This window comes from Schistocerca piceifrons, chromosome 8 (genome assembly GCF_021461385.2).
Source record: "Schistocerca piceifrons isolate TAMUIC-IGC-003096 chromosome 8, iqSchPice1.1, whole genome shotgun sequence".
NCBI lineage: Eukaryota > Metazoa > Arthropoda > Insecta > Orthoptera > Acrididae > Schistocerca > Schistocerca piceifrons.
In genome coordinates, this window is record NC_060145.1 from 462,685,789 (window position 1) to 462,701,760 (window position 15,972).

General features: G+C 38.9%; 1 protein-coding gene across 1 annotated transcript in view; it reads left to right on the forward strand.

The window, feature by feature from the left end:
• Nucleotides 1-449: 449 nt before the first annotated feature.
• Nucleotides 450-15,972, forward strand: part of LOC124711309 (sorting and assembly machinery component 50 homolog B) — a 111,146-nt gene continuing 95,623 nt past the window's right edge. Inside the window, exons 1-3 of the mRNA XM_047241325.1 lie at nt 450-604; nt 768-842; nt 931-984. Of these exons, the coding sequence (XP_047097281.1) occupies nt 584-604; nt 768-842; nt 931-984 (150 nt within the window). The 5' untranslated portion in view covers nt 450-583. The remainder of the gene's footprint in view (nt 605-767; nt 843-930; nt 985-15,972) is intronic.

Consider the following 15,972-nt stretch of genomic DNA (forward strand, 5'->3'; position numbering starts at 1 on the left):
TTCCAAGTTAGTGACCACCAATTATTTTCACGACACCCATACGTCCCATATTTACTTACGCTCAACAGAGATCCTGTTTATCCAGTTTTCCAGTGATCATTGCAATTTTCAAACTAAATATAAACTCTGATTCTCATAAGTTCACAGGTATCAGAAACAGTAGTTAATGGTCTATTAATTAAAGAGTGGACTAAAAAGAGGGGGTTTCAAGCTGCTCTTCGCTCACTTTGATTGAACTCACTTGCTACTGTACGAAAAGTAATTTTTCACCATGTTCCACAACTTGGAATAAACTGGCCATTGTCACAAATCTGAAAGATTTCCTGAACTCCATAGAAGTTTGTTTTTGTTGTCAGAAAAAACCTAATAAAAATAGCGTGGGAACTATTCTCGTCAATGACACGTGTAATAAAATATTTAGGTCTCATTTTTGAAATACATATTATTCCCGTCTGTGTGTTTACATGAGGACTATATCAAAGATGATGTAAGGGTGGGTGAGGTCGTACGCTGCTTCAAAAAATAATAGTAGAGACGCCGGGTTTGCGATTATGTGCAGCATAGGAAAGTGACAGTTGGAACGATGGGGACAGTTTACGCAAAGGTAAAGGCTGTGCCTATTTTTCTATGTTTTTGTGTATTTTTACGTGAATGAGCTTCGTACTGTGTATTATGTGGTTATGGGTACATTTAGGCTTCATATAAAACAACTGATTCATTTGATAGTCATTTACTAGTTATCTCGCATGTATTTATTTGTGTTTTAGGAACAGTTTATTGAAAAGAACGAATCGTTCGGGAGTGGTAAACCGAGACATCTAAATTTAGGAACCAACGACCAAGTATGCTGAAGTCAACATATGAATGGAAGCTGTGTTTCAACGTTTGTATATGTGAAGAATACTATTTCAATGCCATTTTCGTTTACAGGAAGCCGAAGAATGCACAAGCGGTAAGAAGACAATAAAGTTGGAAGGCATACAGGTATGCGAATTACTTCGTAAAGCAGTGTGTTGTAAATCGGTATACAGTAAATGATTACCATTGTTAAAACGTGTGTACAGGCAGATGGTAATAAGGACTTGGGGCACTTGCGGAATGTAGGCTACGTTAATTATTGGAGAGATGCAATTGTGTTCGCTAGAGGGCATGATTATTTTGAAGCCAGACACAATCATCATGGGATAAGGGAGGGCAGTATTTTGTTTTTGCTGCCTCACATGGTACATACGGCAAGAGAGTGAACCCAAAGGTGTCTGATGTCAAAACTATTTGTAAATTTCTTAACACGGAATTATAGTTGCCTGCTTTGTGGGAATGAAATGGAAGAGAGAGTGTCTTAATATGAGTAGGAAGCATGTTCCCCACGTGCCCCATGCATTGGCAGTGTATGTTTGTGAATGTAGAACAGTACACAGCTGCTGCTGATGATGCCTCAGCCCTGTGTAACACCCATCGCATGGCAATACTGGTATTGGAACTGCTGTGGGAACTACAGAAGATCCTCCAGCCAGTTTCCCCACTCCGAAGCTGTAGGTACATATAGTTCACGTGTGATCTGTCAACTGATGATGCCTCAGTCCTGTGTGACATCCATCGCATTGGTATTGAAACTGCTGTGGGAACTACAGAAGATCCTCCAGCCAGTTTACCCATTCCGAAGCTGTTGATACATATAGTTGATGTGTGATCTGTCAACTTCAGAGTGTAAATTGACAGGAGCTTCATCCAGTAATATAATGTAGGTACACTTATATGCAGTTGGTAACTGTTTGCTCCACTACCCTCATCAAGACGTTTAAATGAGCACTGATAATTGCTAATACTTTGGCTGCGCAACACTGTTTTTCTAATTCGGGTGTAGATGTAGGGATGTGCATATGATACAGCAGTTAAGGGAAGTTTGTCATTTAAATAGATGGCCCAGAGCAGAGTGGGCACTTTAGGTTAGAAATATCGGTTAATTATATGTTCATGGCCATTAAATGGTTCCTAGCCAATTCTTTGCCATTAGATTTCGAAAAAGCGCATAATGTGCAATTCATAATTTGTAAGGCAGTGCCTGCTTAAAATATGATGAGCAGATAGAAGAAGCTGACTGTGTGAAGTTCTTGGGAGTACAGCCTGGTAATGGATACAATGGGGTGAAGCTTACGACAGAACTGCTGAAGTGTGTGAATAAATTTTTGTTTTGAATACAGATGTCAGACGAGTGGCCGGGGGGGGGGGGGGGGGGGGGGGAAATACTATGCTTCCAAAATGGAAATTTTATTGGGGTAACTTGTCAAGCCAAGCTAAAGTTGAGGACTAAATAGGAAGAACAATCTAAATTAAGCCGAAGGAGAAGCAAAAAATTGATTTAAAGACAAAAACTCGAAAATTTGTAAGTTATAGACAAAAAAAAAAAAAAGAACAGAAGCAGCACTGAGACTAACAGAGTAGCAGCAGAGAATTATTGAAGAAATTAAGGTTATTGGCCCCCCCCCCCCCCCCATGAACCATGGACCTTGCTGTTGGTGGGAAGGCTTGCGTACCTCAGCGATACAGATGGCCGTACCATAGGTGCAATAGGTGCAACCACAACGGAGGGGTATCTGTTGAGAGGCCAGACAAACGTGTGGTTCCTGAAGAGGGGCAGCAGTCTTTTCAGTAGTTGCAGGGGCAACAGTCTGGATGAGTGACTGATCTGGCCTTGTAACACTAACCAAAATGGCCTTGCTGTGCTGGTACTGCGAACGGCTGAAAGCAAGGGGAAACTACAGACATAATTTCTCCTGAGGGCATGCAGCTTTACTGTACGGTTAAATGGTGATGGTGTCCTCTTGGGTAAAATATTCTGGAGATAAAATAGTCCCCCATTCGGATCTCCGAGCGGGGACTGCTCAAGAGGACGTTGTTATCAGGAGAAAGAAAACTGGCGTTCTACGGATCGGAGCATGGAATGTCAGATCCCTTAATCGGGCAGGTAGGTTAGAAAATTTAAAAAGGGAAATGGATAGGTTAAAGTTAGATACAGTGGGAATTAGTGAAGTTCGGTGGCAGGAGGAACAAGACATCTGGTCAGGTGAATACAGGGTTATAAATACAAAATCAAATAGGGGTAATGGAGGAGTAGGTTTAATAATGAAAAAAAAAAAATAGGAGTGCGGGTGAGTTACTAGAAACAGCATAGTGAACGCATTATTGTGGCCAAGATAGACACGAAGCCCATGCCTACTACAGTGGTATGAGTTTATATGCCAACTAGCTCTGCAGATGATGAAGAAATTGATGAAATGTATGATGAGATAAAAGAAATTTTTCAGGTAGTAAAGGGAGATGAAAATTTAATAGTCATGGGTGACTGGAATTTGAAAGTAGGAAAAGGGAGAGAAGGAAACATAGTAGGTAAAGATGGATTGGGGGTAAGAAATGAAAGAGGAAGCCGTCTGGTAGAATTCTGCACAGAGTAATACTTAATCATAGCTAACACTTGGTTCAAGAATCATAAAAGAAGGTTGTATACATCGAAGAATCCTGGAGATACTAGAAGGTATCAGATTATATAATGGTAAGACAGATTTAGGAACCAGGTTTTAAATTGTAAGACATTTCCAGTGGCAGATGTGGACTCTAACCACACACTATTGGTTATAAACTGTAGATTAACACTGAAGAAACTGCAAAAAGGCAGGAATTTAAGGAGATGGGACCTGATAAACTGACTAAACCAGAGGTTGTACAGAGTTTCAGGGAGAGCATAAGGGAACAATTGACAGGAATGGGGGAAAGAAATACAGTAGAAGAAGAATGGGTAGCTCTGAGGGATGAAGTAGTGAAGGCAGCAGAGGATCAAATAGGTAAAAAGACAAGGGCTAGTAGAAACCCTTGGGTAACAGAAGAAATATTGAATTTAATTGATGAAAGAAGAAAATATAAAAAATGCAGTAAATGAAGCAGGCAAAAAGGAAATCAAACGTCTCAAAAATGAGATTGACAGGAAGTGCAAAATGGCTAAGCAGGGATGGCTAGAGGACAAATGTAAGGCTGTAGAGGCTTATCTCACTAGGGGTAAGATAGATACTGCCTACAGGAAAATTAGAGACCTTTGGAGAAAAGAGAACCACTTGTATGAATATCAAGAGCTCAGATGGAAACCCAGTTTTAAGCAAAGTAGGGAAAGCAGAAAGGTGGAAAGATTATATAGAGGGTCTATACAAGGGTGATGTACTTCAGGACAATATTACAGAAATGGAAGAGGATGTAGATGAAGATGAAATGGGAGATACGATACTGCATGAAGAGAGTGACAGAGCACTGAAAAACTTGAGTCGAAACAAGGCCCCGGGAGTAGACAACATTCCATTAGAACAACTAACGGCCTTGGGAGAGCCAGTCCTGACAAAACTCTACCATCTGGTGAGCAAGATGTATGAGACTGGCGAAATGCCCTCAGACTTCAAGAAGAATACAATAATTCCAATCCCAAAGGAAGCAGGTGTTGACAAATGTGTAAATTACTGAACTATCAGTTTAATAAGTCACAGCTGCAAAATACTAACGCGAATTCTTTACAGATGAATGGAAAAACTGATAGAAGCCGACATCGGGGAAAATCAGTTTGGATTCCGTAGAAATATTGGAACACGTGAGGCAATATTGACCTTACGACTTATCTTAGAAGAAAGATTAAGGAAAGGCAAACGTACGTTTCTAGCATTTGTAGACTTAGAGAAAGCTTTTGACAATGTTGACTGGAATACTCTCTTTCAAATTCTAAAGGTGGCAGGGGTAAAATACAGGGAGCAAAGGCTATTTACAATTTGTACAGAAACCAGATGGCAGTTATAGGAGTCGAGGGGTATGAAAGGGAAGCAGTGGTTGGGAAGGGAGTGAGACTGGGTTGTAGCCTATCCGCTATGTTATTCAATCTGTATATTGAGCAAGCAGTAAAGGAAACAAAAGAAAAATTCGGAGTAGGTATTAAAATCCATGGAGAAGAATAAAAACTTTGAGGTTTGCCGATGACATTGTAATTCTGTCAGAGACAGCAAAGGACTTGGAAGAGCAGTTGAATGGAATGGATAGTATCTTGAAAGGAGGACATAAGGTTAATATCAACAAAAGCAAAACGAGGATAATGGAATGTAGTTGAATTATGTCGGGTGATGCTGAGGGAATTAGATTAGGAAATGAGACGCGTAAAGTAGTAAAGGAGTTTTGCTATTTGGGAAGCAAAATAACTGATGATGGTCGAAGTAGAGAAGATATAAAATGTAGACTGGCAATGGCAAGGAAAGCGTTTCTGAAGAAGAGAAATTTGTTAACATCGAGTATAGATTTAAGTGTCAGGAAGTCGTTTCTGGAAGTATTTGTATGGAGTGTAGCAATGTATGGAAGTGAAACATGGACGATAAATAGTCTGGACAAGAAGAGAATAGAAGCTTTCAAAATGTGATGCCACAGAAGAATGCTGAAGATTAGATGGGTAGATCACATAACTAATGAGGAGGTTTTGAATAGAATTGGGGAGAAAATGAGTTTGTGGCACAACTTGACAAGAGGAAGGGACCGGTCGGTAGGCATCAAAGGGATCACAAATTTAGCATTGGAGGGCAGCGTGGAGGGTAAAAATCGTAGAGGGAGACCAAGAGATGAATACACTAAGCAGATTCAGAAGGATGTAGGTTGCAGTAAGTACTGGGAGATAAAGAAGCTTGTACAGGATAGAGTAGCATGGAGAGCAGCGTCAAACCAGTCTCTGAACTGAAAACAACAACAACAAGGTTATTGTACAGCGACCTGGGATAGGAAAGAGTATAAACACACAAAATATGAGAAAGAGAGGAGAAAATAAAAAATGGGAAGGACAACACTAGCAAAAGTTAAAGAGGGAGTAGCAGGAGGAACCAAAGGGCTTTCCACAATGGTAACAATGGTCCCCATCAGATCACCAAAGTTGAGCAGTGTTGGGCTTGGCTAGCATTTAGATGGGTGAATGTCTAGTTCTGCGTCGCTTTTGGCAAGTGCGATGCACTCAGGTCTTGCGAGGCCAGTTGATGACCTACGTGATTTAGTTGTTGTGACTCTGGTCATGAAAGCTGACTATGGCTGGGAGAGTGGTTTGCTGATCACATGTCCCTCCACATCCAGTCACACCTAGTGCTGAAGATGACATGACGGTCAGTCTGCACTGTTGGACCTTCTGAGGTGTGTTGGGACAGAGTTGGAGTTGGAGGAGGGGAGAGAATTGTACATATGGCACATATAGGTCCGTTTGACCCACATTAGTGTTTAACTGAAGCTGAAGTTGGATGGCTGGCAGGAATTGAGCATGTGGTATAGAAAATGTTTTCACTCCTAAAACTTTGATGCACTGGTAGATATAATCCTAATTACATGTCTGTGCTGCTAATCACAACTGATGTGTTACAGAATTTGATTTTGACAGAGTAGTCATCACTAACAGCATTTCTCACTAGTTGTATTTGTGTGTTTGACTCCAGTCTGTTACCTGATTAATTTCTTTTTTTGTTTCTCTTAATAATTGCAGAATGCACCATTTCATTCCTCAGTTAGCAGTGATCAGTTTTTGAATGGTTTCTCCATTAAAAATCCATGTCGAACTGCCACAAGTTGGAACATGTTAATATGCAGTGATTTTAAACCTTTCTTTTCAGAGAAACTTCAAAACTCATTGGTGTTTACCTAAAGCACTCCAGGCTATTTTTACTGTTGTGTTTATTTCTTTCCCTGAAGGAAAATTGTTTTTTCTATAGCTACCCTAGATGCAAAAAAATGTGAAATTAACTTCTTATATGTCTGGAAGAAATTGTAGGATAAATCTGAAACTTTGAATGTAATAACATACCAAATAAGGTTTTAGAATATAAGGGACATACTCCTACTGCTTTTCAGTAGTTAACAGATTGAGGGCAAAGTTGATTTTTGTAAAAACGCCAAAAATGGCTATTTTTAGCCAATTTGTACAAAAATGTATCTTCTGCAAATTCTTTAAAAAAAGCTTTCATGAAAAATATCGTGTTCTAAACCAGATAAAAAACTAATTTGGTTTTGCAGTGCGAGAATATAAGCTCCCCACACTGCTGTCCCCCTCCCCCCTCTCCTCCCCCCCATAAAAGGTGGAGGTGCATTTAAAATAAGCCCATATTCTGATGGCACTCAAATAAAATGTGACATTGTTGACTGTGTTCTACAATTGTTCAGTACTCTGAGGAAGGTAATATTGAAAATCCTGATGGTTAGGAGGTGAGATGAGCCAGAACAATTTGGGAAAAAAAACCAGTGTCTGTCTTTTGTCATGACTTATTATGACATATTTCAGCCTGTTTTTCTGTTACGCTAACTATAGAATCAAACTGATTATAAACATAAAACTTTAACTGTGCATTACAAAAACACTGGACATCATGGTTGTAAAACTGTTACAAAGCTTTACACCATTGTCACATTGTGGAACTGTGGGGAAATTCATAGCAGAGTGTATGACTTTTTTGGAAAGGATTTATGATATAGAAAATCTTGAGTATGTCTTTTTATTATGCAATGCTATTGACATGCTAGTTTAATTCCAGTTTAAAGTATAGCATATTGTGTGTTCACATAGTTTGTGGTTTATGTAAACTGAGGAAAAATTGTGTAAATGAGTTGCTATGCCCCATTGTGGTTTAACAACTGCCAGTTTCTTTCAGAGTGAGAAAACTGTCATTCCCATCCCACAGGTTCTCAAGAGTGATACGGGTTTACTTATACAGGATCTCAGACCTGATTGTACGTTTCTTGAAGTGTCAGAGAACAAAGCTGGAAAAGGCCTTTTTTAGAATTCTAAGATTATGTTTCTACTTCGAATTTTTTACAGGTTTCATTAATTTGCTGTAGAATGCCGTGAGGGAAACTATACTGCCAACGAGACAGTGTCACTGAGAGTGCTGGAATAAATGCAGTAATGTGATGTTCCAAACCCAACCCTTGTCACTCCTTGATGGCCAATAAATGAATTTTTTGGCCACGTAGGTGCATAAAGCTTATTAAACATACTTTTCCTCAGCAGAATCCCACAGATATTTCCAGTTCACCACTCTTTTTCATAAATGCATGCTGCATGTTGTCCTGGCTGGAGGCCCGATATGTTTCGCTTCTACACTAAGAGCATCAATGACCAGCCTGTGGTGATCCTTGCTCTTCTGCTGCTTGTGAGAGGTAGTGTGTCTGGAGCCTCAGTTCAGCTGCCTAAGGAGACACTGTAATGAAAGTGAGGTTCAGCTATCATATCCAAGTATCTGCAAAAGTGTTATCAAATTTCCTTTAATCAACTAAAGAAGAACTTGAAGGAAATAAGTGTTACAAGAAGAGTTGTTTTAACATGGCGTACTTCAACAGGAACTAGATAAAATCATAATTTTTTGCCAATTGCTGAATCAACAATTCCGGTCAGCGTATTTTCAGATGATGCAGATTCTGTTAAGGCCAAAATTAGTGACAGTAATGAAGGAGATATATCAACATTGTATCTCCAGCCAGGGCAACACACTACATACATATATGAAAAAGAGTGGTGGATTGGAAATATTGAGAGACTTTCGCTGAGGTGATGGATGCTTTAATAAGCTTTGTGGACCGACACAACCAAGCAAATTTATTTTAGTTTCCATCAAGTAGTGACAAGTGCTGAGTTCAAAATCAGCACATTATATCAGTAATTCCAGCACCCTCAGTGACATCATCTGGCAGGCAGTATAGTTTTCCTAATGTCATTCTACAGCAAATTAATCAAACCTGTAAAAAAATTCAGGCAGCCTGAAGGAAACACAAGTGTAGAATTGTAAAAGACACTTTTCTAGCTTTGTCCTCTTGACACTTCCTAGAAATGTGTATCCAGGCTTGGGAATGTGTGATAAAGAAACCCACTGGTGGTTGTACTCTAAACTGGAATTAAACTGTAGCACTGCTCAATAAAAAGACGTACACAGAATTTTCTGTAACGTGAATCTCTTGTAAAAATTGTCAGGACATGTCCATATCAATTTACGCAGACTAGGACAAAATCTTACCTTGTTATTGAATTTAGCAAACATTAAAATGAAGGACTAAATAAGGAACATGTATTTTTTTGTTTTCTACAAAAAAAAATTCTGCTCCGAAATACAGTCCTCCAAAGATGACGCTGCGCATACCATTTTGAAGAGACGAATTTTGGAAAAAAATTTAAAATGCTGTATCTCTGAAACAGTTCTAGATATTTTGTTGTTTTTTTTTATTTGAAATATAATTGCTTTACAATTACAAAGAAAACCCCCATTTAGACATTCTTTCACTATAGCATTCTAAACTTTTTTTTATAATTAGTGGATTTTTTTTTCAAAAGTGCCAGTTCATAATATATTTTTTTTCTTCTTCTTCTTCTTCTTCTTCTTCTTCTTCTTCTATTGATTAATACCATATGGTTCTACATTCCCTGAAAAGGAGAGCCTCTACTTTTTGGTTAAACGGGTTTTATAAACAGTTGAAATTTTTGCCGTACATAAAACCTGTTTTATTACCACATTATTACATAACAGGCTCATAAAAATCAAAACTTAGCCGTATTTGACATAATTTTAGTTTTGAAAGGTGAGTAAGAGACTCATTTTTTCAAGCATTTTAAATGGTTCCAAAATGTATGTGAAAGGTCCGAAGACTTAGATTTAAATTTATACAACTTCTGTGCAATCTGTTTTGTATTTGGTCTGGAAGGATTGTTTTGTACCATGGTGCTTCAGCAGGCCGCCTACACCACCACAAGGCCCCTTCCCATGACCAGAAGCACTGTATACCCAGCAACACTTGCTGTCTTTTTTTGAAAATATGTCACTTCTATAAAAATTAAAACCTGGTCATTACTCCAATGATACCCTTGTACTTCTTGTGGGAGAATTACAGACCAGTTCTCAGCAAAATCACAGTGAAGCACTAAACATAATTCTTCAGTTTGTACACACCCCTTTCACTTCTGCAGTGTGTTATTGTTGCAATTTCTTCAGATGCTGGTGTGCTACTGCTTTCACTGGCCATTTACCAAGTTCATCAATGAAACTGTCAAAGGCAACAGTTATCTTAATTGGTTTATTTTCCTCCTATGTCACATATGTAATTTCTACTGAGTTATCTGCTACGTCTTCCAGGCCAAGAGTCTGTAAAGACGACCTCCATTTCTGGGGCAGTCTCTTGCTTTACGTCACAGACTACTAATGACATCACACCTCCAACCAAGGTATCATGTGTCACATGCTCCAGTAAGTTCTTCAGAGTTACCACACAAAGTTCAAACTCCATGCAGGACACACATAAACAGACATCTCTAGGTGGGTGTGGAACTACCCACTTAGGTTGTAGTGCATGAAAGTTTGATCTTCCAATATGTGAAGTTGTATAGTTGCTCTTAAAAATTGCAAAAGTTTCTTTAATACTGTGAGTCATGTACCTCTTCACTTTCACAAGTGTTTGACCTTGAGCTGTTACAGTTATAGTGTCTTTTTTGTTGGTACTCTGGCGAGAACAGTCCCATTTATCTTCCAGATAAAAAGACTGCACTATTGAAACTTGAGCTGCTTTTACTGGATGACTGTAATAGGGATCTGGTCTTCTAAAGACTCCTTTCACAGACCTCACATTTCGTGATTTGTCTACCATGTACTTTGATACTTATGAAATGTGATTCAAAATTGTTTTCTTTGAAAATGTCTGAGGAGTAATAGTTAAAACTTGCACCTTTTCACTGTTGGATGCACAATATTCGACAGCTGAATTGATATTTGTGAAAAATTCCTAGCAAGAGGTGCTAGAGTGACTTGGTTCATTTTCTTCTGAAGATGAAATTTCTACTTTGAAGAGTGTGGTCAGTTTTACTGTACTGTATTCATCCATAGCTGTAGCAATTTCTCTGCGCTTTCTTGATGCCTAGAGACTTCACTGTCAGTACTAACACCTACCTCTGTATTCGACTAATTCAAGGTATTTAATTCTTCCTCTATTGATGCAAAATAAGCATCATCTGCACCATGGGAGTTCACCTTGTTCAGATATTGTCATTGTTGTTATTCTATCAAAACACGTAGAACACAAAAAGTTGTCACTGGAAACCTCTTCACTTTGAAACATAGACTTCAAATGAGAACACTTATTCCCAACCTGAAGAAAGTTTGCTTTTCTTTTTTTGTTTGTCTTATATATATATCTTTTATGGATATGCAAATAGTCATCACACTTCACTCTCCTGTCCGCCCCTGGTAGCTGAGTGGTCAGCGTGATGGAATGTCGTACCTGACGGCCCGGGTTTGACTCCCGGCTGGGTTGGAGATTTTCTCCACGCAGGGACTGGGTGTTGGTGTTGTGTTGTCCTTATCATCATTTCATCCCCATTGACAAGCAAGTTGCCGAAGTGGCGTTAACTCGAAAAACTTGCACCAGATGAATGGTCTACCTGACAGGAGGGCCTAGCCACACAGCATTTCCATTTACTTCACTCTCCTGTGGCCCCAGTCAGAAGACATTTCAAACTGTGTCAACTGGCAAATTCCTCACAGAAGCACAGAACTCACTGGATGGCCTCAGATTTCTTAGAAGCCTCTTCAGTAAACAAATCAGCATTGAACAACTACAATACAGTAATCTGCAATGAACAACCACGACAAAGAAACTGACAAGGGAACTACAACTAAGTGTAAGAAATGTCTGCAACAATGAAGGTGAAAAGAAATAACTGAAACAAAGGAAGTGGTAAGAAATAACTACAAGAAAGACAATAGAAATAAACATTGTAGCGAAGAAATTAGTAAGAAACAACTTCAGTGAACACATACATTATCCTTGAAAGTTACAAAAAATGATTTAAAAAAAAAATAAAACCTGTACAACTTAAAAGTAGAAGCTCTCCTATACAGAGAATATAGTACTACATGGTGCTAATCAACAGAAAAAAATCTAACTTTCCTGGATGGGTATTTTTGAAAAAAAGTTTTTTCTTAAATTATAGAAAAATTCAAAAGGTGACAATAAAAGAGCTTTGAGAGATATGTCGAAACTGAGGATTCCATTGTAATCATAAAGCAATTGTCTTTCAAATAAAAAAAAACCTCTAACAAAATATCTAGACCTGTTACAAAGATACAGCATTTTAAAAAAATTTCTGAAATTCGCGTCTTCAAAATGGTGTTCATAGTGTCATCTTTGGAGGCCTGTATCTCAGAGCAGGAATTTTTTTTGGAGAAAGAAATACCTGTTTCTTACTTACTCCTGAATTTTAACATATGCTAAATTCAATAACATCTGAGACTATGAAGGTAACGCCCCTGCCTGGAGTGGTATGGATTATGCCTTAGGCAGACTGCTGTGAACTTCCCCACAACTTGCACTTGCCAGTCATCAGTTATTTTGCTGCCCAAATAGCAAAAGTCCCCTTCAAGTGTCTCATTTCTTAACCTAATTCCCTCAGTATCACCTTATTTTATTTGACTATATTTCATTATCCTCTTTTTGCTTTTGTTTGTGTTCATCTTATATCTTCTGTTTAAGACACTGTCTATTCTTTTCAACTGCTCTGCCAAATTACAATGTCATTGGCTAACCTCAAAATTTTTATTCTTCTCCCTGGACTTTAATTCTTACTCCAAAGTTTTCCATGGTTTCCTTTGCTGCTTGCTCAACGTACGGATTGAATAACATCGGCAGTAGGCCACAACCCTGTCTCACTCCCTTCTCAACCACTGTTTCCTTTTCATGCCCTTTGACTCTAAGGCTGTCTGTTTTCTGCATAAGTTGTAAATAGTGTTTCGCTCTCTGTGTTTTACCCCTGATGCCCTCAGAATTTCAAAGAGCATGTTCTGATTAACATTGTTAACAACTTTTTATAAGTCTACAAATCCTGTAAATTTCTCGAGAAGTAGCAGGGTCAGTATTGCCTCATGTTTTCCTAGATTTCTCCAGGATCCAAACTGCTCTTCCCCCAACCAGTTTTTTCATTCTTATGTAAAGAATTCGTGGTGATATTTTGCAGCCATGAATTATTAAACTGGTAGTTCGGTGATATTCACACCTGTCAGAACCAGTTTTCTTTGGAATTGGAATTATTACGTTCTTCTTGAAGTCTGAGTGTATTTCACCTGTCTCATACATCTTGCTCACCAGATGGAAGAGTTTTGTCATGGTTGGCTCTCCCAAGGCTATCAGTAGTTCTAATGGAATGTCATCTACTCCTGGGGCCTTGTTTCAAATTAGGTCTTTCAGCGCTTTGTCGAATTCTTCTTGCAGTAACCTATCTGCCATCTCATCTTCATCTACATTCTCTTCTATTAACATAACATGGCCCTTGAGAACATCTCCCTTGTACAGAATCTCTGTATACTCCTTCCACCTTTCAGGTTTCCCTTCTTTGCTTAGCACTGGTTTTCCATATGAGCTCTTGATATTGATATAGGTGGTTCTATTTTCCCCAGAGGCATTTTAATTTTCCTGCTGGCAGTATGCATCTATTCCCTAGTGGTATATGCTTCTAAATTCTTACATTTGTATTATAGCCATTCCTACTTTGTCAGTTTGCACTTTCTGTCAATCTCATTTCTTAGACGTTTGTATTCCCTTTTGCCTACTTCGTTTACTGTATTTTTATGCTGTCTCCTTTCTTCAGTTAAATTCAATATATCTTGTGTTACCCAAGGACTTCTACAGCCCTCTTCTTTTTATCTAGTTGACCCTATGCTGGCTTCACTATTTCACCTGTTCTTGTCAATTGTTGCGTAATGCTGCCTGTGAAACTATCAATGATTTCTAGTTCTTTCAATTTGTCAAGGTCTCATCTCCTTAATTTTGTACTTTTTTTGCAATTTCTTCAGTTTTAATCTACAGTTCGTAACCAATAAATTGTAGTCAAGAGTCCACATCTAACCCTGGAAATGTCTTAAATCTTAAAATCTCTGTCTTATCTTTATTTAATCAGTTTGAAACCTTCCGGTGTCTCTAGGTCTCTTCCACGTATAAAACCTTCTTTCATGCTTTTTAAACCAAGTGTTAGCGATGATTAAATTATGATTTGTGCAAAATTCTACCAGACGACTTCCTCTTTCTTTCCTAACATCCAGTCCATATTTACCCACTACTTTTCCCTCTCTTCCATCAAATTCTAGTTCCCCATCACAATTACATTTTTGTCTCCTGTAACTATCTGAATAATTTCTCTTATCATATGTTTCTTCAATCTCTCTATCATCTGTGAAGCTAGTTGGCCTATGAACTTGTACTGCTGTGCCGAATGTGGGCATTGTGTCTGTGTTGCCTACAATAATGCGTTTACTCTTTACTGCTATTTGACTTTGTATTTATAACCCTGTGTTCACCCGACCAGAAGTCCTTCTCCTGCTGCCACCGAACTTCACTAATTCCCACTATATCTAACTTTAACGTGTTCATTTTCTTTTTTAAATTTTCTAAGGTATCTGCCAGATTAAGGGATTTGACAGTCCGCACTATGATCTGTTTCTCCTGAGTAGCCCCCGCCCAAAGATCCAAATGGGGGAATATTTTACCTCCAGAATATTTTACCCAACACAATTCCATCATAATTTAACCATACAGTAGAGCGATGAAAAAAAAAATAATTATGGCTGTACTTTTCCCCTTGCTTTCAGCCGTTCAGAGTAGTAGCACAGCAAGGCTATTTTGGCTATTACAAGGTCAGATCAGTCAGTCACCCCGACTGCTGCCCCTGCAAGTACTGAAAAGGCTGTTGCCCCTCTTCAGGAATCATACACATGTCTGGCCTCTCAACAGATACCCCTCTGTTGCGGTTTCATCTACGGTACGTTTATCTCTATCGCTGAGGCACACAAGCCTCCCCACCCCGGTTCATGGGGTGGAGGGGCAAGAATCACAAAAAAACATAAAAGATACTGGCTACCTCCTTGGCTTCCACAAATATGGTTACAAGTTAAATGTTCCCCCTCCTCATGTTGCTCATTCTTCCACTCCTTATTTTTTGCTTCTTTCTTTGGTTTTACTGATTCCTCCTGGGATTGACTCTGGCACACCCTTGAATTGTCATAAATGTCTGGCATGTGTAGCTGTTGACCTCGTTAGCAGCTGTAGCTTCACTTTCACAGATAACGTGGTTTCAGTAACTTTTTGTGGCTCTTTGTGCCGCGTCAAAAACTTCTGTCTCCTCCTTTTGGAGTGTATGAACTCTACACCACCATCAACTGGTCCACATTGTATTGAAGTTAAGTTCCCATATGCTTCACTGCCCCCTCTTGGCTTTCCAATGCCATGGTGTTTGCTTATTGAACCTTTCCCAACTTGTCTCATAGTCCTCACAAATTCTTGGACTGACACTCAGCTCCAGTTCCCTCTTTGCTTAATCGTATTGAATGACAATGGCTTCTTTTTGCCATATACCATCTCGAATGGTGAAAATTCTGTGCTGGCATGTACTTTGAATTCTACACATTCACTAGAAAAGATGAATGTGTCCCAGTCGGTATGGTATGAGTTAAAATAATAAATAAGCATCCTTCCAGTTGTGCTGCCACTTGACTGAGATGAGATGGACTAGTTCTTAATTTTTTGTCTTTCAACAACTGTCTGTTTCTTCATCATGTCTGACATGAAGTCTGTCCATTGATCCATTATTATTGTCTCTGGCACCCCAAACTCCAACACCCATATATTGACAAATGTTTGCATGACTGACTGCCTACTGGTCTGGCATCGACACCACCTCAATATAACATGAAGATGTCTGTTATATTAGCACAAAAGATCTCCTGCTGGAGTTTGGTTAAACAGCCGTAACATATCCAACCCAATAAGTGGAAATAGTTCAGTGTCTTCCAGCAACCTCTGCAGTAGTACTTGTTTCTGACGTAGATCTGCTTCGGATTTGTTAATCTGACCCTCCATGGCCAGACAAAATGTGATCGTGTATTTCACTTAGCTTCTCTGGCACAA